Source organism: Centruroides vittatus, unplaced genomic scaffold (assembly GCF_030686945.1).
Source record: "Centruroides vittatus isolate TY-2023 unplaced genomic scaffold, ASM3068694v2 contig_7, whole genome shotgun sequence".
Lineage (NCBI taxonomy): Eukaryota > Metazoa > Arthropoda > Arachnida > Scorpiones > Buthidae > Centruroides > Centruroides vittatus.
The window spans coordinates 3,188,926-3,213,887 of NW_027122442.1; the positions used below are offsets into that span (position 1 = coordinate 3,188,926).

Sequence of the window (24,962 nt, forward strand, 5' to 3'; positions counted from 1 at the left end):
TAATATGAGGCGAGGAAATTAGAAATGCAATAAAAATCGAGGGTCCGTGGTTTCGTTTTGGAGTTAAAGTGGGTCGAAGTGATAATGTCCAAGGTCGCTAGCACCAACGCGCGCAATCTTTTTTAAAATTCTTTTGTGTGCCAGCGGCGACGTCACGTAATTAAAATCATTGAAATTTATTTCGATTATATTTACTGCATTAAAACGGCGTAAAATTTTGTTGCTCGTCACTCGATTGGAAGTCGCGTTATTGTTTACCACGATAAAATATTATTTAGTAAAACTTTTCATCGTATACCTTTGCAAAACTCTCGAGCATGGCATCCTCCAGTCACTCGATTCATTTTGGCTAAGGGTTTATACACGCGCTATTCACATAATTACAACGTACGTCGTGGCTGTAATACATAAATTAGAATTTTATAAGCAACATATTCAAAGAAAAATAATTAATTTCAAATTAACAAGGATTTAACTATCTGTATAAGTCATATTTAAAAGGCTTTTCCGCGTTTCTTTTGTTTAAAATCATTTTAAATGAAGATACAAAACCGAATTCTATCTCGACGTGGGAATCGCTTAACTAACATTTCGTATGATTTTGTAATAACAGTTACTTTTTCTATTTTCACAATTAATCGGCCTTATCTTATCAATCAAATATCTTCCTTCTATTCTTATGAAATTCGATTTCGTTTTAGGAGACTATCGATCGCCCGTTTCTCCCGACTGTAGCGAAGACAAAAATAATCTTTCTCGGTGAGTAATTCATTCCAGTCCGCAATAAACTTAGTATATTTCCTTTCTTGTATTTCTTTCCGGTTGTCATTTCTGCTTTTTCGAAGGATGCAAGGAGGCAGGAACAGAGGGCCGCTGATGGACATATCTCTAAGCCAATTGGATCAGCCCGCTACGCCACTCCTTACGGGACACGGTCATTCTAGGGCGCCCATAAGTCTAGAAGACGAGGAACCTCCTCCTAGACCGCCTCTGCCCAGGATCGACGGTAAGTCTGCCTTTTCCATTAAACGGAAGAATCGAACCGCGATCATCCCAAATTATTTTACAGAATACGGCGGGAGAAGAGAAGCGTTCGATGAGGACCTTTCCAGAAGAAATAAAACCATGTGGGTTCCCCTTTTTTCGGCTTTTTCTCCCGACATTCAGTTTATTCTAATCTTATTTAAACGTAAACGTTTGTAGGTCGGATCCTAGGTTCGTGTCGTTTCAAAAAGAGGGAAGCGTCGGCATCAGACTCACCGGAGGAAACGAAGTGGGAATCTTTGTCACTGCCGTCCAACCCGGAAGTCCGGCTCTGTTGCAGGGTCTTCAGCCGGGAGATAAAATTTTAAAGGTAAAGCGTTTTGCGAAATTTTTCCCTCCATCGTCGAAAATTCTGTGTGGTTTGGAATTTGTGAAGAAATTTTTAATTCTTCGACTGTGAACTAAAATTTGGTTTCGGCTATTTTTACCCAGGTTAACGACGTAGATATGCGGGGAATGACCAGGGAAGAAGCGGTTTTGCTGCTGCTGACCATTCAAGATCGAGTCAATTTAATTGTACAGCATTTCAAAGAAGGTACCGTACTGTACACTACGTCTTATTTTCTCATATTTCACTTGTCGAGATTCTCTTTTTTTTACGTTTTATCCTTGCAAAACTTTACAGAATACGACGAAGTTGTATCAAATCAGAGAGGAGATTCGTTTTACGTCAGGTACGTTTACTGTTAAATTATTTCTCTCTCTCTCGATTATCCGAATCCGGTTTGCATCGGATTAGTCACCGAACCATTCTTCTAGTTACGTAATTAATGGCGATTTCCTTAGCGGATTACAAATAGCCAAAATTCTTGTTTGATGTCGAATTATTATAATAAACGATTGCGTAACGAGTATCATAAATTTAACCGTGACGTGGAATAATGAATATTTTAACGATTCTAAGACTACGATTCTAAGACTAAATGAATGTATTAAAATTTAAATACGGGCGTATAAAATATAACTAAATTGCTACGACTTTATGAAAAACTTTACGGAATTGCGAGGCATTTTACATTTCTCTATATCCTTTCGCAGTGTAACGTTATGCTCCATTACCTGCATGGACATGGCCATCATCCGTCAATTTTCGATCGAATTATAATTGTTTTGTTTGAAAACATAATTGATAAATGCAATTAAACTGTCATCTGTTGTGAAAAGGAAGCGTTAACTTTAGTTGCTTTATCACTGCATTTTGGAAACTTCTCTCTTTAATAGTTAACTTAGGCCTATATATAAAGGAAAATGTCAAGGGAAAATATTCTAGATTATGCATTGAAAGATATTTAACTATTCCGATATTCTGGGATGTAGCCAGAAATTTCTGTGTGGGTCGATCACCCACGTGGTTGATGGCTTGCCTATATTTAACATAGGTGGGTAACCGTAAAACTCAATAGCCCACAACCACCAGCAATACATTACTGTTCAAGGAGCTGCTATATCGGTATGGCAGCCCTTGCATATCATATGCAAGCCATATACAGTAAAACCTCGATTTTTAACGGACTAATTCGGACAAGGGAGTATTCGTTAACCCCGAAAGTCCATTATATAATAAAGTAGGTTTTCCGAATGCGTGTGTTAAAAAACTGACATATTAGTTAGTCTATCAGTTTTTACTTATTTGAATACGTTTGCCTAATTAAAATTAACTATGCGTCTGTAGTTTAATTTTACAAAAGCGTTTTCTATACGTATTGTTGCTTATTCTGTGCACTGTAATAAACGACTACACGATGTAACATTTTTTTGGAAAATACACTTTATGAGCGGTGACGCTTGAATTAAAAAAATAACCAGTTAATTTAATTACATATAAAAAGCATTTTAAAATTAACAGGGTGTTAATTTTCACATACGACATATAGACCGGAAATTTTTGTTTGTTAAATCAGGTTTTACTGTACAAACCAGCGATACTCATCGTAATCTCAACTAAAAAAAAAAAAAAACCTCAAAGTTATCAAATATTTGCACAATTTTTTTAGATTTTCGTCTACAATTTTAAATGAATACAAATTATATAGTTTTATTTCTCATATTCGCATTCGAATCTTGAAAATAATCGGATTTTATGTAGAATTTACGTAAAATTCGATGTTTGTAGTGTTTCTGCCCCATCTTATATCAAAACAGTACCGTGAAACTCTTTATTATACAATTTGTTATCAACGTTTCTATTACATGATCATTTGCTTCAAGCTTCTACTCTTTCACACACAAAAATATATTCCAATAGACTAGACTAGAAGTCATTATAAAATAAAATAAGTCAAAACTGATTGATTTGTTTCATTTCTTAATTAAAATGGTATTTATAACGTTCGTTTTATATACAATATAGAATATGTTTTCGCACGTACAGTCGAACCCTGTTTATACGTTTTTTGTGGAAACTGAATGTCGTATAAATGAGAAAAAGTGAAACTAATTTTGAATTCTTTCGGCGGAAATATAATCGTCACAAAGTACGGCACAGCACAAATTAACACCGTAATACTGAATTTGTGCGTATAATTCTGAACAAAAAGTTTCAATTAACTACAGTATGTATATTACGTTTGAACAACATATTAAAAGAAAAGACAACTAGTGTAAAATTAGTCTTGTATTTTTTTCAATGGACTTGTCACACATATACTGGTACTGTACAGTATTTGACATACCTCTTTCCACCGAAACTCCAGTAGCATGAAAGAATGAAGAGTCATTCTAAGGGACTGAAACTATGTGAATAATGAAAACGAATGAGAAACCATAACGCAATTTTTTGATTAATGTTACCAAGGCCAGTTGATCGTTTCGCTAGTAAGGCCGTCCGCCGTAAGGAAAATTGCCATATTCACACTGTTTCCATTTTTCGCCGCTGCGAAGATCGCTAGTTAACGGTGAGACTCACGCGTTCAGTGAATTGGTCGTTTTGTACTTTTGTGTGCAGGTATAGCTATTTTATGAAATTGTGATAATTATATATAGTTATACTTGTATATTGTTATATCTATTCGTGAGTTATACACAGTTGACGGGACTTTCTCTTCAACAGCAGCTTGGTATATAGATAAAAATACATTCATTGTGTAGCTCTCTATCTGACAACACTCAGCACAGTTGATGTTGTAAAGTACTTGCCGAATACCGTCAAATTCAGATATGTTTTGACGAGAGATTTAACAGTGATCCAATTGAGTCATTCTTTAGCTGCATTCGTCAGTTTAATGGAGGAAATGACAAATTAGATGCACCATCAGCATCTCTTACAACGCAAATGATTTTAAAAGTTGGTATCTTATAGGCTGCACAGAATGGAAATGCACCATGCTCTTCTTCCTCCTCAAAGTTGTTACCTGTTATGACAGAAACCAATTATAATGTTAAAGATAAACTCTGTAAATTGCATGATTCTTCACTGTCAATTTTGCAAAAATTGCAATCTGTTACACAAGACTGCAGTGTTCCCTGTACAATTGAAAATGCTTCTCTGGCATTTATCAGTGGTTACTTAATTAGAGTTCTTGAAGAGAAGATTGCATGCTATGAGTGCCTTGAAATCCTCAACCATCCTGCAAGTAATGGAGCTCTTTTTGGCTTAATATCAAACCAAGATAGAGGACAGCTTCGTTATCCGAGACCAGCGTTGGTGGGAGTGATTAGAATTCTTACAGATTTTTTTGATGATGTATTGACATACACAAATCCTTGTCTGGCTAGTTTGAAAGTTAAGCTGATAAAGGTCATTTTGCCATACTTGAAAAACTGCCCTGTACTGTGGTGTAAGGCTAACACTGATGGTGCACATTCAAATCACAATAATCGCATGTGCAATATTATAGCAACAAAGTTTGTTAGCCCTTTACTAACCAATTGGACTGGACAATTAAGTCAAACTGTGGAAAAAGTTCTCAGACTGTATCATAAGTTCACTTCTAGAAAAATATTAAAAGTCTAATGTAATTAAATGTAAATATTAAGTCTAATTCATATTGTAAATTTCTGATGAGGAGGAAGCTAAGTACATTTCTGTTTTCTGCAGTTTGTAAAATTCATTCAAAAACAGTGTACACTTTATTCAATAAATTAATTTTTTTTATGTAATAAACTTCTGCTTTTTCTATAAAGAATTTTATTTATATTAGAGATGTAAACTGAAGCAATGTTACTTTTACCACAGCTATACTTTTAATTTCAACTTTAAAACAATATATGTTGCTTTTGTTCACAATCCTACGTACTGTACTTCTCCAATATTAATGATAATAAATTCTTACCTTCAATATCACCATATTTCCGCGAAAATTTTTCGAAACTTTTTTACTAATCTAAAAAAATGTGCTTATTTTTGCGAAAAAATAAGCAAATTTTTTCGAAAGGTTATATCGATATTTATTCTTAGACTCTTAATTAACAAAAGTAATAATTTTATAACAGATTTAATACACAGCATTTTAATAAATTATCATATATGGTCCGAAAATGTGAAATTTTTTATAGTAGACACTATAGGTAATCTAGTTTTGCTAAGTTTGCGTACTTTTCGAGTAAAAAAAATATATTTAAATTAACGATTAACTACTGGTATCTTTAAGAATCGAAAAGAGATCATTAAATAGTATTAGTGTGAAAAAGTTTGTATTTTCCATGCCAATACTACTCGATTATTATTTCTTCCTAAAAACGTCTTATAGGTATGAAAAATACTGTATTATTATTTCGCTTTTTTCGAAGCATTCCCATGCTTTTTTTCACGAACTAGGGAACATCGTTTGCAGCAGCTCATTTCTTGATTGCCAAAAGTTTTCATCCGGCATTAATGAGAAAAATACTTAACGCAACGACGTCTCCAAACTCCTCTATACTGAAACGCTGACGATGGATGGTCACTAGATTGTCACCGATCGTCAGCGCCACAAGCGGAGAAAATATCAACTAGCGTCTATACGCTCGGTACAATAGACAGAGAGAATTGGTGGACAGCCTTACTAGCGAAGCGATCAACTGGCCTTGATGTTACTTATGGTTCCAAAATGGCGGCTCGTTTCTGATTCCAGCAAATAGAAGAAAGGAAACAGTTAGGACGCACGTTCTAATCTAACCTAACCTAACCTATTCTAATAAATTACCATAATTATTACCAACAAAATTATTAGAATAGGTTAGGTTAGGTTAGGTTAGATTAGAACGTGCGTCCTAACTGCTTCCTTTCTTCTATTTGCTGGAATCAGAAACGAGCCGTCCATTTTGGAACCATAGTTAACATTAACCGATGTTTTTATTCGCTTAGAGAAATTGGTTTACACTAATTGGAAAGCTAAAATTTTCAGTGTTGGACTAGTCAAACGATATGCTAAAAGAGAAAATTCGCCGGGAACAGCGTCACATGTCAGCATTATTCCCTCTGCTTTTTGTAGAATTGCTGTCAGTTTGGAAAACCCTATGCAAGTACAGTACATAATTTGCTTTTTCATTTTTTAAATAATCACTTAAAGGTTTTCATTTCAGTGTAATAACACTTAAAAAAGTGCTGTAGATTAACGAAAAACGTATAAATATAAATGAAAAACATATAACTGAAGTGTTTTATAATGGAGAAAGTACTATGCGGAAAATATTTAACGTATAATTTCGAAAGCTTCCAGTTTCGATAATTTGTATCTGCTGTGTACTTTCAACAATCTGTTAGTTAATTTCTTATTTATTACAAATTACTTTGATTGTATGCGACATTGTATTCCTATTAAAAAAAATTCTTGAATTGTCTTCGAATTTAATTTATATATATAAAGAAATAAGAATCGAAAAATATCGCTAGTCAGAATCAGTTTTATCTACGAGACATGACATACATTCAGCCAATCAAACAAGTCTAACATTGCACTCCAGAAAACCGGAAGTTCCGCCATTATTTAGTTTTCGCTTAGATTTAATAGAGGATTTAAGTACTTACACTACGTTTCGATTTAAAGGTTTATCGAACTCAGCATTTACTGTATTTTGATAGTAGTTATGTATTTATTAAACGCTTTCCTAATTAGTTTCATGTTTATTGTTGTTCAAAATGAGAATGATTAGCCTAATGTTCCCGAAGGTAATAATGGCGGGTGCATCCGGTTTCGTTACCGTGCGGTCTATTTTATCTTTTAAAATTTATTCTCTTAATTTCTAAAAGTAATTTTCTAATTAAAATTTTTACATCTTTTATCCTAAATACTCTCCTGGCACATAGGCAATCAGTGAGATTAATTTAGAATGCTCGAGGCCATGCTAAACCAACTATAGTAGGGGTGGCTCTATCTGGTACAGCTTTTCGAGATCTGGGAGTTACGGAATACTTCAAGGGAAGAGGGTCGGGAAGTCCACCACCGGAAAATTTTTGAAATATAAAATAGTGCCGAGGTTCCCAACCCTTTTAAGAAATTTTTTCATCTAGCTCCTTAAATTTATTTGTATACATTATTTTTTAAATACATTTTTTATATTTGGAAAGTTTTGAAAATGACAGTGAAAAAATTTTCAAAAATTTTTAAATGATTTATTTATAAATAATTAGACAATATTAAATATTATACATACAAGTTTACTTGCGCAATATGTATCTAATTTGCTTGTTGGGAAGCCATCTCTCTCTCTGTCTGATATGATATTATTAAATAACATATGTACAAAATGGTACAAAAGTATTCGAAATTTAAACGTTAAAAATTGATTATTTATATTTTTCGAATGAACATATAAACGGAATATTGTCATTTGGGACAATGGACAGGGGTGGCGCGCAATTTTCTACATCCCTGTTTCCTCTCTAGCCTGATTTAACTGTAACAAAAAGAAATACAATCTACATTACATAAAAGGATTTTAATTCAGAAAATATCGTGTATATATTAACGGCGTGATTGCACCGCTGGAGTACTATTATTGATAAATTTATTATTTTATCTGCATACATTTTAATGTGATTGAATTTGTTATTAATATATATGCGCATATATTACTAAAATATCCGTATTTTATTTACACATGACATCCGTAAAAATTTTTTAATACTCATAGCAAACTCCTAAGTTGAACAGATTAGCTTCTAATCGTCATAGAATTTAGTAGGACGGGAACAAATCGATAATATTGTTTTTACATCATTTGTTTTTTTTTTTTTTAATTAGGCTGGTTGTCTTTGCCTAATTTTATACATTTATTTATTCCGGTTTGATTTTACCGCCTAAACTCTCTTCTCGTTTTACTTGAAGTATGTGCTATTAAATATAAATTGCCACATAAAATCGGAAGCATTAAAACTTGGATGTGGGAAGAGGATTTGATGAACATCGCGTGTTGAAGAAGAAAAAAGAAACTTTATTGTAAAGATATTTTAAAGCACTGTCGTTATGTTTATTATTACTCCTTTTTTTATTAATTTATTTTAGTATTTTTGCGAAAAGAGAAAAGTTAGTTTTGGTTTCTCTTACAGTTTTTTGTACATTAGTCAACTCACATGGAATATTCATTCACTTGTGTGTATAGAGTTATAACTTCAGGCACTCCTTTATCTACGTGAAAAATGAAGCCCGTGATCCTTTTTTTCCCATCAGTTCTTTTCAATAATCGCGAATTAGAAAAAAAAGACGTTGACTGAAAAAAAAGATAATTCATGGATAAAATATTTTAGTGCTAATTACCATTTTTTTAAATTTTGTTTGTGTAGAACGCATTTCAGTTACGAAGGCTCCGGTAAGAGCGAACTTAATTTTAGAGTGGGAGAAATATTTCACGTAATTGACACCCTACACAACGGAGTGGTAGGTTCTTGGCTTGTATATCGGCTGGGTCGCAATAACCAAGAAATTCAGAAAGGAATTATTCCAAACAGAAACAGGTAAGATCTGGTTTTTTCCCCGATTGTCGTCAGATCTAGATTTTATTTTAAAAAATAATATCTAAAAATCTTCAGAGCCGAGGAATGGGCCCAAGAACAGCAGATTCAAGCGAAAAAAGATACTGCTTCGGAAAGCCGGGGAAGTTTCTTCAAAAGACGCAGCGCTAGACGTTCCAAATCATTAAGTAAAGATCATTGGGAAGATATATGTTTTTTGTATGTCATTGCAATACTATGTAGTAAAATACTTTTAATACTTATCAGTTTATATATATATATATATATATATATATATATATAATAGACCCTATACTTTACATACTTCTCTTTTGATGATAAAATTATATAAAGATATTTCTGTTTCTAAAAGAAAGAACAATAAATCTAGAAAAGGGTTACAGAATAACCTTTAACTTAGGTTCTTAAGCATTTTTGCTGTATCCTTACAGCAGTGTAGTCTTGTGTTTTTATGGTGCAAGTCAAAGATGCTTTTGTGATCTTATTCTGCAAATATGTTTAGAAAATCTTATAAGGTTTACAATATTTCACTGAACTGATTGATTGTTTTTCCATTGTACACAACTTTTGGATATAAAAAATTTTGCTTTCAATCATTGATTGTTGCTTTATACAGAATGAGGAAGGCAAGTTTAAAAATAAACATACCACAAAATGAACTGAGATTGCACATACACACTAGATACTTGTGCCTATTAAATGGTGGTGATATTCCAAGCACTTCATGAACTACTACAATAATAAACATTATTTATCAATCAATTTTTGTATGTTTGATGATGTTATCATCAATTCATAAATATTTTTCTGCTATTATTGCTATAATGTAGTGTTCATATTAAATCACTGTTTTTATTTAAAAGAAACAAAGCTATTTCTATAGACATTTAACTATGGAAATCTAAGATATTTCTTTACTATAGTCTAGGAATGAAATTTTAATTCTAAGAACATTAAGAAATTGAAAAAAATCAAATTCTTCTACAACTGTAACATATTACTTCAGAGATACTTAAAATACTGAATAAGTCATTTAACTATTTTTAATTTCATTGAATATAATTGAATTATATATTTATAGGATATTGTATAATTTATTTTAATTATTAAAATAATTAAAATTTATTTATTTTTATCACAGCAGATGGATTATCAAAATTTCCTGCCTATGAAAGAGTGACATTAAAACATCGTAAGTGTACTTGTGATTTTCATTTGTATTACAGTAGTTATTATTTTCAAAATATGAATTTAACATATCTTAATTTTAAGCTGGATTTACAAGGCCTGTGGTTTTATTTGGACCACTTGCAGACGTTGCAAGAGATAAACTACTTAAAGATTATCCGGATCAGTATGCATCTCCACGTAAGATTAAATTTATCAAAGAATACTAAACTTTTGCCGTGATCGATATTATATTGATGTTACATTGCTTTATTAAAATACTTCTTCAATTTAATTTTGATATTCTTATATAAAAATTATCTTTCAGAATTAGATAGCCAATTAGATGATATTCCAAAGAGCCAAAAATCTTCAGGTATAATTCGTCTTAGTGCCATAAAAGAAATAATTCAAAAAGTAAGAAAATAAAGTATAATTTGAAAATCTGTGTTATTCAAGTAATTATAATTATTATTATTATTATTATAATATTAAATTGATAATTTAGGGAAAACATGCTGTTTTGGATATTACACCAAATGCTGTTGATCGTCTTAATTATGCTCAGTTTTATCCTATTGTGATTTTTATGCATGCAGAAAATAAACACACTGTTAAAGAGTTGCGTTCCAGATTAGCAAAGTCCAGTCATAAAAGCTCTAAAAAACTATACGACCATGCTACGAAGTTAGAAAAATTATGGTCACATATTTTTACAGGTAAATATTTTCAAATTAAAATTTATAAAAAAATTAATTAGATAATATAACAAAAAGATCTATGACTCTTGTTACTTGCATTTTAGATTTAAATTAATATGAAATTTAGAAAGCTATGAAATTCTAAATAAGTGCTAACTCAAGTGTTAACATTTTTTGGCATCCTTAACAAAATTTGATAAAGGTATTTAAGATATTTTGATTTTTAAATTTGAATCTGCTTCATGATAAAATTGTCTTGTTTTAATTTTTTTAGAGACTTGAGAATGGTATCAAAGATGTTGCAAATGTTAGCATTTGAGTAATTGTTTTTTAATTTTATAGACTTCTACATTAAATACTGAACTAAAGTTCAAATGTAGATAATATAATTTACAAACATTTAGATGTTATATAGTTTATATATTTAATGTGTTTATAATAACTTTTAGCTGTTATTACGTTAACTGGTGCTGATATGTGGTACAAAAAATTACGTGATACTATAGACAAACAACAGCAGCAAGCAATTTGGGTTTCAGAATCTAAGGTGATTAATTTTATTAACCTGACTATTAAATTGAAAGAAAAAATATTTTACTTTTAACTTTCAATCAATTTATTCTATGTTTTCAGCCTCAAGAGACAATTTCAGATGACTTTTTGTTTCCTATGACTTCAAGACTCAGTTATGCATCTTCTCCTGAAAGTGATTTAGACTTGACAACTGATACTAGGCCAATGAGCTTGCAGGCACGTAGCACGTCACCACCGGGAGCTGAACGTCACATGGTTAAAGCTTCGAGTGATCCAAGCATTGCAACACAAGAGGACATGGGTGGATTACCTGGTTATAGCCAATTACCTCCTTATTCTATACTAACAAGATCTAGACAGGTATTTATTATGTTCAGTTTCCACAATAAGATACATATCTATTAAATCATTCAATCAGTTTCACGTTAGGTTCATTTTCATCTTTAATTATTCTCATCTGCTCTTTCCATTAGCTCCCATTTCATCACTTCTATTTCAAGGTGGGTACCATCATCGTCATCATCTCTATCATCAAAAGTTTTGTAAAGATAAACTTTTATGTTTCTGTTCTCAATTATTCTCATATTGATAATCTGCTGTATTTAATTAATTGATTGTAAATAGTTATTCTTCAACTTTAATGACAGTTTTTACTAAAATGAATTAATTAAAGCAAATATTACTGTAATTATGAATTTTATTATATATTTATAAATCATTATTATAAATTCATTAATTAACTTTGCTTTAGATTCTAAATAATTGTAATTTATTCTGACATATCAAAATTTAATATTTACTTATACTTATACTTATACTTATATGTGAAAACTTTGAGAATGGAAATCATTTTATTATATTTTATCTAATTATTTTTTTTTTAATATTTAAGGAAGCACCTTCATCAGTAAATCATTTAGGTCAAGAAACAATTAATCATGATATTTTATCTAGCCAAAGGCAACAAATAGGTTAGTTATGATTAAGCAGAAGTTTATAAATATGAAATTAACAAGTTTTTAAAGACAAATATTTTAATATTTACATAGATGAAACTGATAGAGATCTTTATTATGGTTCAACAATGCAATCCAGTATTGATCCTTATTCTACATTATCAAGAGAAAGAGCCCATAAAAGTATTGAAGGATCTGGTATGTTTAATGCTTAACTATTCAATAATTACAGTAGAGCATCGATTATCCAACTCAGTTGGGGACTGGGGTTGGTCAGATAACTGAAAAATATGAAAAAATACATTATTAGTATAGTATATTAGTATATCCCATGTAATTAGTATATTAGTATATCGCTATTAACCTACTTCGCATTGAATTTTCATCGATGTTGAGCCCAACAAAATTTTTTTAAAAATAATAATCATTGCTATTGTATTGTTAAAAATTATTTCTTTATTTTGAACAAAATAAATACAATACTGTACTGTATATTGAAAAATATAAAACAAAAAAAATATATTCGGGTTACATATTTTACATAAAGCAGGCCTATACATTAGAAAAAGAAGTTCAAAATTTTCTTTTGCTTCACAGCTGACACTTGTTTTTTTGCCACTAAATCTCGCACATGTTTTAAAAACAGCAATTGGATAGGGTCATTAAATAAAATTAAGCTTCGTTTAAATACTGGCCTCCCTTTCATGGTTGAGCCAGTGTTTCCAGCTAAAACATGCAAAAATTTAACAAAAATAATATTAAAGTAGCCAAGATATAGCCAAATATTGTAGTGCCACATCACTAGTGGACATTTGAATTTGCTGGCTAGAACACGGTCAGTTAACTGATGTGACGGTTGATCGGGGGTCAGATAATTGATGCTCTACTGTATTATACACATGCAAATAAACATAAAATTTTATTTATGGTCATTATTAAAACACTGAACTGAATAAATTTATTCAGTTCAATGTTTTAATAACCACTTGAACCAAACTTAAAAATTTGATTCTCATTAATAAAAAAAATTATGAGAAATGAATGCTTGGTGAGAAAAATATTTATCAATTAGTATCTTAATACTTTATTAAATGTAAAGCAGATAAGTCATCTAAGGTAAGAAGAAAATTATTATTCTTGACTGAAATTGAAAATATTCATAAAGACTAGTTAAACAAAATATATATTATAAAATCATAAAAATTTACACTTCATCTATTTACAGAATTATATTAATACAATCATCACTACATAAACCAAACATTACTTCAGTTTTTAGGCTATATAGTGGACTCTCCATATTCAGCCCTTCCAAATGTGGACTGATCAAAGGCAACTAAACGTTTATGAAAATGTTGTATACTACTATGAATATTACCTTTCTATATTGCAGTGCGTATTTTTTAATTTTATTTTTATTAAGGTAGCATTGACGTTTGTAGAAGGGCACAATGCATCAACTGCTGACATGATAATGATGAGATATTGGCATATGTAACAACTCATCAGTGAATTGAGAAGAACAAAACAAACAACTTTAACACAATACTTTCAAAATTAATTGTAATTGTCAAAAATAAGCATCAAAGTACAAATAAACATTTTTTTAAATACATACATTAGGCAGATATGTTATAGTCGTATTTAAAAATTATCACATTCTTCTATCTGGATTTTTCTAACATCTGGATCACTCCTGTCCACATTAGTTCAGATATGGAGAGTCTACTGTACTTCTATGATCTTTAATTAGTATTATATTCTGTAATTACAGATAGCAGCATTGTCTCTCTCAAATTTATTAATTACGGGTAATTAAGTTAGGTAATTTATTATTTAGGATGTTGTTAATGATGTGCCTGTAGTAATTGTTTAATCTAAATTACATGCATATGTCTGCATACAAAGATCAAAATGCTGATCCAGATAGTGATATTTGTAACATATTTGGTGCATGATTTTGCATTTCAGGTCAATTTTTCTTTCTAATATCTTACAGTAATACATTAATTTATTTATTTCTGAATATTAAATTTAGATGAGATGATGACATCTTCCTAAATCATGTTTCAAACTATAATAATAAATTTAATAATTAAATAAAAAAAATTACAAAATTAAAACATAATCAATCTGGCAATATCCATATTTGACTTATATTTAGATATATTTTAGATTATTGCTTGTTTATATGTGAATGTAATTAATACAAACAAGAATTTAAGGGAATGTTATAATTATTAAAAAATATAAAATATATAATTATTAAAAAAATATTACCAGAATATATGGAGTTTCTAGGGAAAACATTATTATTATAAAGGATGTCTCAAACTACCTATACACCATTTTTAAAATGAAGTGAAGTGACTTTTTTGAAATACCCCAAAAATTTTGATAAGTAAATCAGGTATGCTCTTATCAAAATGGTTTTACCTTTAACATCCCACACTGGCTAGAAATGAGTTATCCAAGCCAGAAATCTAACTTTTTAAATAGAACATGATATTTTTTATTTTGAATTGGTATGAAAGATTAAAAAATGAAAACACTTTGTCACACATTTTTATTGAAAATGTCTCCACTGACTGTGACATAAGCAATATGAGCATGTTCTGTTAATGTGCTTCTGGAGAATTAGTGTTTGATGTATGCACAATTCTCTGCAATACAAACTTCATTGCTGATTGGGAAGAAATTTGTTGCCTGAAGAATTTCGTCTTCATCTAAAGATCAAAATGGCCCACCTATTACTTTCCTGGTTCTGTTATATATAACAGAGGAAAAGTATGGTAATTGGTCAAAAAATGACCCCCCCCAAGATTTTGCAATTTTGGACTTGAAACCTTGAAACATTGAGAAATGCAAAAACAATTCAGGGATTTTTTTTCTGTTTGTTTGCATGTGTGTGTGGGAGCTACAATTTTGTTTACCCATTTTGAAGCACAAGCTTTGAACTGAACAAACTTGTTGAAAATTTCTGAAATTTTGCATGGAGGTTTGTGTATTAGGGGGATTGATACTATAGTTAAATGTCGAAGGGATGGGGATACAGAAGGGGGTCATCTGTCATATCTTGAGTAGGATTGGACTTAAAGATGATTTTATTTGTTATTAGCATTTATAATTTTTTTATAAAATTCATCCCTACTCTCAAAATTAAGCTTTTTGCAATTTTACAATAATTAAAAATATAAAAAGTTTTTTAAATAAAATATCATAATAGATGGTGCCACACACAGTTTTAGATGTTGCTGGATTTTTTTAAGAATCATATCATCCCATGTAGTCAGATGTTTATGGTACACCCAGAGCCAGATTTGCATTTTTGGAGGCCCTAGGATGAGCAAGGCTTTGGGCCATTAAAAATAAGAATTATCTCTGAAATTAATTTTATTTTACTTATTCACATATGGATTTTTTTATAAATTCTTTCTTAAAATACCTGATCTGATTTAAAAGTTAATACTAGATTATCGAATTGAGTTGTTAGATCGCGCGAGTGCATGGCCAACGAAAGGACAGAAGATACGAATAAAACAAAACTTTATTTTTATTTTTATAGAAAAAATAATAATTTTTAACAAAATACTCTTCTCTTTCGTGCGTTATGATATGCAGGATTCTTTTATGACTCCGACTCGGGACCTCGCACACGTGTAGACGAAAGGAGGAGTAGACAAAGAAAAAAAAACACGTGGTTCACATAAAAGAAGCGCAATTCAATGATAATGAGTTACAATGAAATATTATCCGAAATATTATAAACTAAGACTAAAAACTAACTTACAAACTATAGAGAGGAAAAAGAAGAGTTAGATAGATATAAAGAAGTATAAGAAGGAAAGTATAGGGGGTACCCAGGATAATGATATGTCTTTGAGATCTTTGGGTCGGGGAATTATGTTCAAGTTGCTGGCCACTATCTTTCTTCTTTTCCAGTCATATCTCTGTTCTGCTGGACGAACCGTTCGGATTCTTTCTCGCCATCTGTTCCGTCTCAGCTCCACACCAAGAATGACCGTTACTCGGTTCTACGTGCCTCGGGGTCTTTTCACTCTCTTCGTCTTTCCCCTTAATTCTTGGAAAAGGACTGCCCCACCCACAAGGAAAGTGAAAAATCGAAAGATCGAGAAATAGGGGAAATAAAGAACAAAGAATTGAGGGATTAATGTTACGCTTATGACTATCGCGTATATACAAAATTATGGCGTACCGTCACAGAGTGACGGTGAGGTTTTACGAAATATGAAAACTAATATTTTTTTTAATTATTTTATTACAAAATTCAATGTGGTATAAAAATTACAATTTGTTTTATAAAAATTTTTTCTATATTTTTCTTTGGCAAATTCATTGATTAATAAATCAAAATCAATGGTATTATTTTATTGACATTGCTGGATAATAATGTGAAATTGTTTAAAGCAGGGATGGGCAACCTTTTTCTATGTAAGGGCTGCATTTTAAGACTTTTGAATTGATGCAGGCCACATACAAGAGAAAGAGAAAAGAAATGTTGGTAAATCAGAATTATTTATTCATATATAATTGTAAATTAGCATAGGTATAGTTAATTTAGCTTCTGGAACTGATGTAAACATAATATATTGGAAATATTTGGTTAAATATTTGTCACTGCTAGTTTTAAATTAGTTTCGATGTGTCTGTTAGACTGTTTCTTGTTTTAATTTTTACTAAATTCATTGTGGGAAAAACTATTCACATACCTAAGTTGTAAAAATAACGTTTGAATTTTTGCCACATACTTCCTTAAGCTGGGAAATTGATATATTTATTCACATTTTATGTGTCGCGGGCCGTATACGGCCCGAGGGCCACAGGTTGCCCATCCCTGGTTTAAAGTATTCTGGGCCATGGTTGATCTAAGATTGTTTTTGGTTAATTTTAATTTTGAAAAACTTCTCTCACCAGAACAGTTAGTAACCATCAAGCATAAATAGATTCCTAAAATTGTATGAGTGTTTGGAAATGCAATTTCCATATTCTTTTCTCTTATCATTTTATACAAGAACAAATGAGTCAAAGGGGATTCTCGATCTTAATAATTAATTTTGATGAAACTATGGAGTTGCAAAACTTCACTGTATAATGAATCATCAATATCCTTGGTATTGCTTGATGATATTTTGTACACATCTTCAGTTCTTCATTTGCAATGTCAATGTTGATTAAAATTCCAAAATTCTACTTAATTTCCTTATAAAACTCAGCACATTGTGCCAAATTCATATTAATGTTTTTTAAACTTTTCAGAAAAACATTATTTTTAAAGTTTTCCTTGGGACTTAACACTTTTTCATTTGATTGAGGTTCACCGGGAATTATTTTTTTAGTTCATTGTCTCTGTTTTGTATAGTTAGTTAAATCACCCCACAGCTCAATATCACTAACTCTATTAAGTGGTAAGTTCATTTCTATTGTCGTATCTTGAGTTACATCAACAAAATCATCTGAGAAATTTTCAAATATTGATTTGAACTACTAGGTGCTGTGGTTGTCACTTCTGTCTCTTTTATTTGAGCTTTAGTGAAAAATGCATCTAATTTTGGTATTTTCTTGATTTTCTCTTCCTTTTCTACCTTTTTTTTTTATGTCTTAGTGCCCTACTTTCATAGATTCTCTTCATTTTTGCTTTCAATAAATAATTTAAATTATAAAAGCAATTAAAAATTGAATTCTAATATTTTCAAACCTGAAATTCATGCTGAGTTTACAAAAATTCTTGCTGTACCTTTTGTTGTTTTAAAGTAATTTCATTTTTAATAACTGAAAATCTCAGCAACCTCATAAAAGCTCCAAAATTTGCTGAAGTTGCTGAGATTTTATTTTATTTTACTTGGACTCCAAATAAAAGTATTAATTTTTCTCCATAATGTTAACAAATAAGAAACAATAGAAAAACATTCTCAAATTTAAAATTAGATGTGTGAAATTGTATATCTTAATGGATTTTTAAATTTGCTGCATCTTCTTTTAGATCTCTACATTGTCCTAGTAACAGAAACCTTATGGACATTATTTTTTGTGATTTAAAACTAATTATTTTCAGTAATATTTCTCAAAAAATACATACCAGTAAATCAGATTTCCTGTCCAGGCATCACACGAAAGACACTGTCACACATATTCAATATAATAAAATTCAAAAATAATATACAATTTTTAAAATAAAATGTTTCTTGTATGACACGAGAAACTTTTTATTTTAAAAATGTTTTAAAAGTAATGGCTCTTATTTTTTCTTATTAAAAGTTTATAAAAGTGAAATGAAAACTGATAGTTTTGAGGCCCCTAGAATCACGAGGCCTAAGAACACAACCTAGTTGGCCTATAGATATATACACCAAGTCTTTTATTCTTCCCCACAAATAATGAACCATAGTAGTCAGATCAGATGATTGGAATAGATAATTGATCAGAACATATTTGCCAATCCACTTGTTGGAAAAATAGTGTTCAGTACTTCACAGACAACTGCTGATGTATGAGCTGGATATCTGTCATATTGAAACCATATTTCCAGGTGTAATTGCAGAGGATTTTCCTCTGCAATTACACCTGGAAATATGGTTTCAATATGACAGATGGTAAGATGGTAAAGAAATCTTAATGGTGTTTCATATGCAGCCTTGCTGGAGACACATCATTCCATCTTGCTAGATAGAACATCTAGCAAGATGGAATGATGTGTCTCCAGCAAGGCTGCATATGAAACACCATTAAGATTTCCTTTGAGAAAAACAGGACCTATTAACTTACTTCCAATAATGCCACATCAAACATTTACTTTCTAACTATGTTGATGATCCACTTCTAAGCCAGTGAGAATTATGTCATAACCAGTAACAACAGTTCCAGGTATTGACAAAACCATCACTTATAAATGTACATTCATCAGAAAATAAAACTTTACAGTGAAAATCAAGTGATAATAATTATGTCCTTGTACCAAGCAATGACATTTTGTAAGGGTGAAACTTGGCATCTCTCAAAATGTGCCAGATACTAGCACAACTAATATCAGAATCCCTTTCTTGACACCTTATGGAATCATAACAATTAACTCCTAATAATGCAAGATTATCTACTGCTCTTTCATCTCTAATTGGTCAACAGATCTGTCTATTTCTGTTATGATGAGATTGAACAACACTGCAGTTCTGATTTAGTTAGCCAAATATCAAAAAAATCCAGCAACAATTTGCTTAACTTTCCTGCTTAACTTAACTTTCCAAATTATTGAAGATAATTGTTCAACTAATTATTCATAAATTCTCTGATTGAAGATAATGTGTGTGGTTGTGACTCCATCTGTTAAGATATTCTATTATTAAAACTTTTTTTATTTTTAATTATTATAAAATGGCAAAAAGCTTAATTTTGAGGTAGGGATGGGTTTTATAAAATATTGTAAATGCTAATAATGAGTAAAATCATCATTAAGTCCAACCTTACTTAAGATATAACATATAATCGCCCCTTTATCTCCTCATCCCCATGACCTTTAACAACCAAACTTTAATAGCATCAATTACTCTAATATGCAAACCTCCATGCAAAATTTCAGAAATTTTTGACAAAAAGCACAGGATTTATTAAACTCAAACAGGGTGTATTTGCGGTAAAGATATAGAAAATGAACCTTATTTAACTACTGGAGCTGGTTTGACTGAATTAATGCTGCAAGAACTAGAATCATTAGGCCTAAAAATTAAAAATATGCTTGGATGGGGCTATGAAAATGAAATAAATTCCAAAGGTGCCCATTCCAGTGTCCTAAGATAAATTTTAAATCAAAATCCCGGAGCCTTTTTTGTTCCCCGCTCGTGTCATTCTTTGTATCTTGTTGTCATCGATGCAATGGCAGCTTCTGAAGAAATTAATATTTTTCACTGGTGCAAGAAGTGTTTGTATGTTTTTCCGGTTTTACTAATAGATGAAATATTTTAAGAAATATGTAACATCTTTAGCCTAAAAAAGTGTAAATGATATGAGATGGGAAAGTTGCATCAATGCATTAAAACCATTGAGATATAATTTAGAAGTATATGATGCACTAATAGAAATTTATTTGGATGAACAAAGCAATACTAAAACCAAAAGTAAATCATAGCATTTAAAATATTTAAATTTAAATTTTTGTGTGGAATTGTTATTTGCTATGAAGTATTACCTAAAATTAACATAGCATCAGAATTATTACAAAGCTCAAATTCAGTCTTATGGGAATACGTCAGAATTTTAAAAAGCATTAGTTCATTTCTAGACGAATGTCATCTCAATGAATTGTGCTGTGCCAAAGAAAAATAGCTATTGTGATGGAAATATCTTCTGATTTTGAGCTCAAACTTTGGATAAGAATTTGGTGTAAAAAACAATATGATTATGACGATGACAATATAACAATTCTCGATGCCTCCAAAAACTTTGAAGTAAGCTTTTTAATTATTTAGTGACAATTTGTATAAATTCCAAGAAGGAAAACTTTTTCCAATTGGAAAATCACAATAAATTAGTTGAGATTTTATATGATATTCCACTATTAGTTGATAAAGATTCTGAAGTTATTTTTAAAAAACTGTTTGGGCATAGGATTGACAGTTGATAATAATTCTGATATAGAGCCGTTCAATTTATTCAATCAACTTTTAATTGTTAGAAATATTTTAAAAAAGAAAATGTCACCACTGAAAGTTTTAAATTATACTGACAAAAATAATTTAATTGAAATTTTCCAAATGTTTTTAATGTTATTGGGAATTATATTTTGAGACACCATGAAGACATCCAGTGTTGATACTAGACATTGGACTTTTTCACTTCCACTTCATTTTCTTATGTACTTTGCAGACTTTAAACTAGTTATTCACAAATTCTCTGATTGAAGATAATTGTTCAATCGGAAAATTTGTAAAAAAGCCCAAAGAGAGGTGTAAAAGAACTTTTTGTAAAACCACCTGAAATGCGTAGCTTGTTTTGAAAAATAAAAAGAATATTTTACTGCTCTGAGTTTCCTTAGTTCTTTGTCTCTGATAAAAGGCAGTTGAGGAGTAAAATAAACCAACAATTTTAAGGTTTTAGTTTTTATTGTTTTTAATTAAAGATTGTTGCTGCTCTATTGTATATTCAGAACAGAACAGAAATAGAAATCTGAAATGTAAAACGAAAAACAATGCCAAAAATGTATTGTTGGAAGAGGAAACACTATTCAGTTCATGTAATTGGTTACATGAACTGAATATTAAATTCTAAATTTAAAACTACACTGTTAGTAATACAAAAAAATGTCCAATCACTGGAAATGCAGACAAAACAAGGAATTTAAAAAAAAAAAAAAATGTGTAAGTAGTAACGGTACTTATGGGTTAAGAGGACGCCAAGCAGAAATTGCGATCAAAATCGCGTATTTGAATGAAATTATCTAAATAACAATAGACTAGTAAATTTAACTCTAAAAAGAAGAAAAATTACTGTTTAAGTTGTAAAAATGAAAAAACAGCAAGAAGGATGATTATTGATATCATGTCTCTGATTCCAGCAAATGGAAGAAACAGTGGGGACGCACGTTCTAACCTATTCTAATAAATTATCATAATTATTATCAACTAAATTATTAGAATAGGTTAGGTTAGGTTAGAACATGCATCCCCACTGTTTCTTCTGTTTGCTGGAATCAGAGATGAGCCGCCATTTTGGCACCATAGGTAACATTATCTGTAATCGTAAGAAGTAAGCAGTTTTTCAAATTTGTTAAATATTAAAACTAACCCTTTTGTAAATCGTTAATTTATTGTTTGATTTAACAATTCAAAAGTCCTAGTAAATTTAAATTTGAAAAGTAAAAACTTGCATTATTCGGAAAAAACACAATTTCCGACTGGCGTCCTCTTAACCCATAAGTACCTTAGTAACTTTTATTATGATAGTTAAATTTCACGTTAAGGAAATTTAAGATTAAATTTTTATTTCTTGTTAAAATTAAGAAATGTTTTTATATTAATTATTATAAATTGAATGTTAAATTTAAAATTGAGCTTTTAAGCATCACTGTTAAAGATCAAGGAAACATAAGATGAGTCTCTAGAGATGAAGACAAATGAATATAGATGTATTAGGGGAATATATATATATATAGTTAAGATAACGAGCTAAAAGAAACAAGGATTTGTCTGCAAAATTGAACATATATAATAACCTAAATTTTGTAAGAGGTATACAAATAAATACATTTTTTAGATAATTCAAGAATTGTTAAACATACATTTTAAAAAAGCAGCAAAGTTTAAGCTTTACAAGGAAGCTTGTTTAATTTATTATAATTATATTTTAATTTATATTATTTAATTGTATTATAATTTTTACTTTGTTAAAATTAAAATTATCGTTTTTAATATTTAGATCTTCATCAATCAAAAAATAGATCTAATCAACCCGAACCACCTCCACGAATTGACCGAAGTAGTAAGCCAACTCATTTCCGTGGTAATCAGGACAGAACATTCGGAAGTCCTAGTAAGTTTTACTTTCAAAAAGTTAAAGAATTTTTTAATATTTTAGAAATTGTTGTTATAAATATTTCTAGTTCGTACAGAACATTCTCAAGATCCAGTCGGAATCTCAGCAGATTACATAAATACTACTAATAATAAATCTCATTCCTTAGAAAGATCTAATGGAAGATTAGTAAGATAGAATAATTATTTCCTGATTTCTGTATTAATTAAAAAAATAATGATATCAAACTATTATTTTTAATTTTCTTCTTATTTTAATTTTAGGGTGGTTTTGATAGTTCTTCCTTTAGTAGCGATTCATATAATAAGTATTCGGTTGCTCCCAATGCTCTAGATAATAAACCAAGAGATCGTTACAGTTCAACTTCGGGTCCCAATCCTCGATCCACACATGATCCTTATCGCTTCACTAGAAGTACAGCGCAGCCTTCCAAAACTGTCAATACAGATATAAGAAATAGAATGTCCCAAGTTTCTTCCAAATACAGGTGTGAAAAGTTTTTTATTTATATAAATGATTCAAAATTATAGTGAATAATTTGAAATGTAATTACAAAAATATTAGTCTGGAATGTAACATCTCATGAAATAATTTAAGATTTTTTAAAAATCCAGTGTAGACTTCACTATAATTAAATTTTCTTTTATTCGCTGTATTTTTGAATTTTTGATCTAGTTGTTTTAAATGAATATTAAATTTATTAAGTCATTTTCATTGAGAATGAATTCATATATGCATGATTTCAGATTAAAACAATTAATGCATATAAATAATAAACCAAGCCTGGTTTTCTAATATCTACATTTCTACAAGCTTGATTTTATTAGTTTAATGATAAATCAAAAATTTGGTTTGTAGGTATTTAGATAAACAATTAATTTATAATAACTGTAAAGAAAGAAAATTTTGTACGTATACAACAGAAGTTTGTTAATTTGCTTCTGATAATCTGAAATATCCAGTAATTCAGCACCTTCTGGAATTGTCTAATAATAATCCAGTATATAAGTACTTTAGATTATAATTAGAAAGCTTTCCTTTCCACAGATCTCTATCACAGACTGCACCTTAAACCAGTTTCCCTTACTAGGTGCACATGTAACTTTTGTGAATTGATAAGTTGTAAGTTTGATTATTACATATTAAATAAACCAAGAGTCTTCGTCCTATGGCTCACAGGTCAAATATAGCTCTCAAAGCATATATTTCCATTCTGCATAGCTTATTTTCACTGGCATCATCAACATTTAAATGTGTTCAAAAAATATAAACTTTTGAATAGTCAACTACAATTAATAGATCTTGCTGCAAATTACAGTAGAGCATCGATTATCCGACTCAATTGGGGACTGGGGTTGGTCGGATAACTGAAAAAATGGATAACCGAAAAGTATGAAAAAATACATTATTAAGTATAGTATATTAGTATATCACATGTAATTAGTATATTAGTATATTGCTAGTAACCTACTTTGCGTTGAATTTTCATCGATGTTAAGCCTAACAAAACTTTTAAAAATATCAATAATAATCGTCGCTATTGTATTGTTAAAAATTGTAGCCAAGCCATAGCCAAATATTGTAGTGCCACATCACTCGCGGACATTTGAATTTGCCGACTAGAACGTGGTCGGTTAACCGATGTAACGGTTGATCGGGGGTCAGATAATCGATGCTCTACTGCAGTGTTTCCCAACCTTTTTTGTGCTATGCCCCACCTAAGTCTTTCTAAAATTCTTATGTCCCCCACGTATACGTTGAACTCTTTTGGAAGATCTCTTGTCGTGTTTGTTGAAGTTTTTCTTGCACTTAATTGCCACACTGTTTTATGGTAATCACGATAAAACCCGATTCTTTCATCAAAGTCTCTTGAACTTTCCATCGTTGCGAAACGCGATCTGAACACCACAACTCGTGTCGGTCCAACCCGAGGTTTGGGCAAAGAATGTCCTTTCTCCTCTTTCACCAGCCTAAGGGCCTCGTTCATCTCTTTGTTCTCAGTGGTTCCCAGAATTCTTAATCCTACCCAAGGGAAAAGGGTTATAAAGGAAAGTTCTAGAAGGAAAGGGAAACAAAGAACAAAGAAAACTAAAACTAACTAAAATCAATATTTACAATAAATATGGCGTA

At 30.5% G+C, this 24,962-nt stretch overlaps 1 protein-coding gene across 1 annotated transcript in view; it reads left to right on the forward strand.

Annotated features, from left to right (window-relative positions):
* LOC136980508 (tight junction protein ZO-1-like) overlaps positions 1-24,962 on the forward strand; it is a 69,795-nt gene that overhangs the window by 25,571 nt on the left and 19,262 nt on the right. The window contains exons 9-28 of the mRNA XM_067276648.1: positions 702-759; positions 846-1,006; positions 1,070-1,127; positions 1,204-1,354; positions 1,477-1,579; positions 1,670-1,718; positions 8,747-8,917; positions 8,993-9,153; positions 10,077-10,127; positions 10,208-10,303; positions 10,431-10,519; positions 10,611-10,821; positions 11,253-11,350; positions 11,437-11,697; positions 11,811-11,837; positions 12,230-12,308; positions 12,387-12,491; positions 22,716-22,829; positions 22,900-23,000; positions 23,096-23,319. Of these exons, the coding sequence (XP_067132749.1) occupies positions 702-759; positions 846-1,006; positions 1,070-1,127; positions 1,204-1,354; positions 1,477-1,579; positions 1,670-1,718; positions 8,747-8,917; positions 8,993-9,153; positions 10,077-10,127; positions 10,208-10,303; positions 10,431-10,519; positions 10,611-10,821; positions 11,253-11,350; positions 11,437-11,697; positions 11,811-11,837; positions 12,230-12,308; positions 12,387-12,491; positions 22,716-22,829; positions 22,900-23,000; positions 23,096-23,319 (2,368 nt within the window). The remainder of the gene's footprint in view (positions 1-701; positions 760-845; positions 1,007-1,069; positions 1,128-1,203; positions 1,355-1,476; positions 1,580-1,669; positions 1,719-8,746; positions 8,918-8,992; positions 9,154-10,076; positions 10,128-10,207; positions 10,304-10,430; positions 10,520-10,610; positions 10,822-11,252; positions 11,351-11,436; positions 11,698-11,810; positions 11,838-12,229; positions 12,309-12,386; positions 12,492-22,715; positions 22,830-22,899; positions 23,001-23,095; positions 23,320-24,962) is intronic.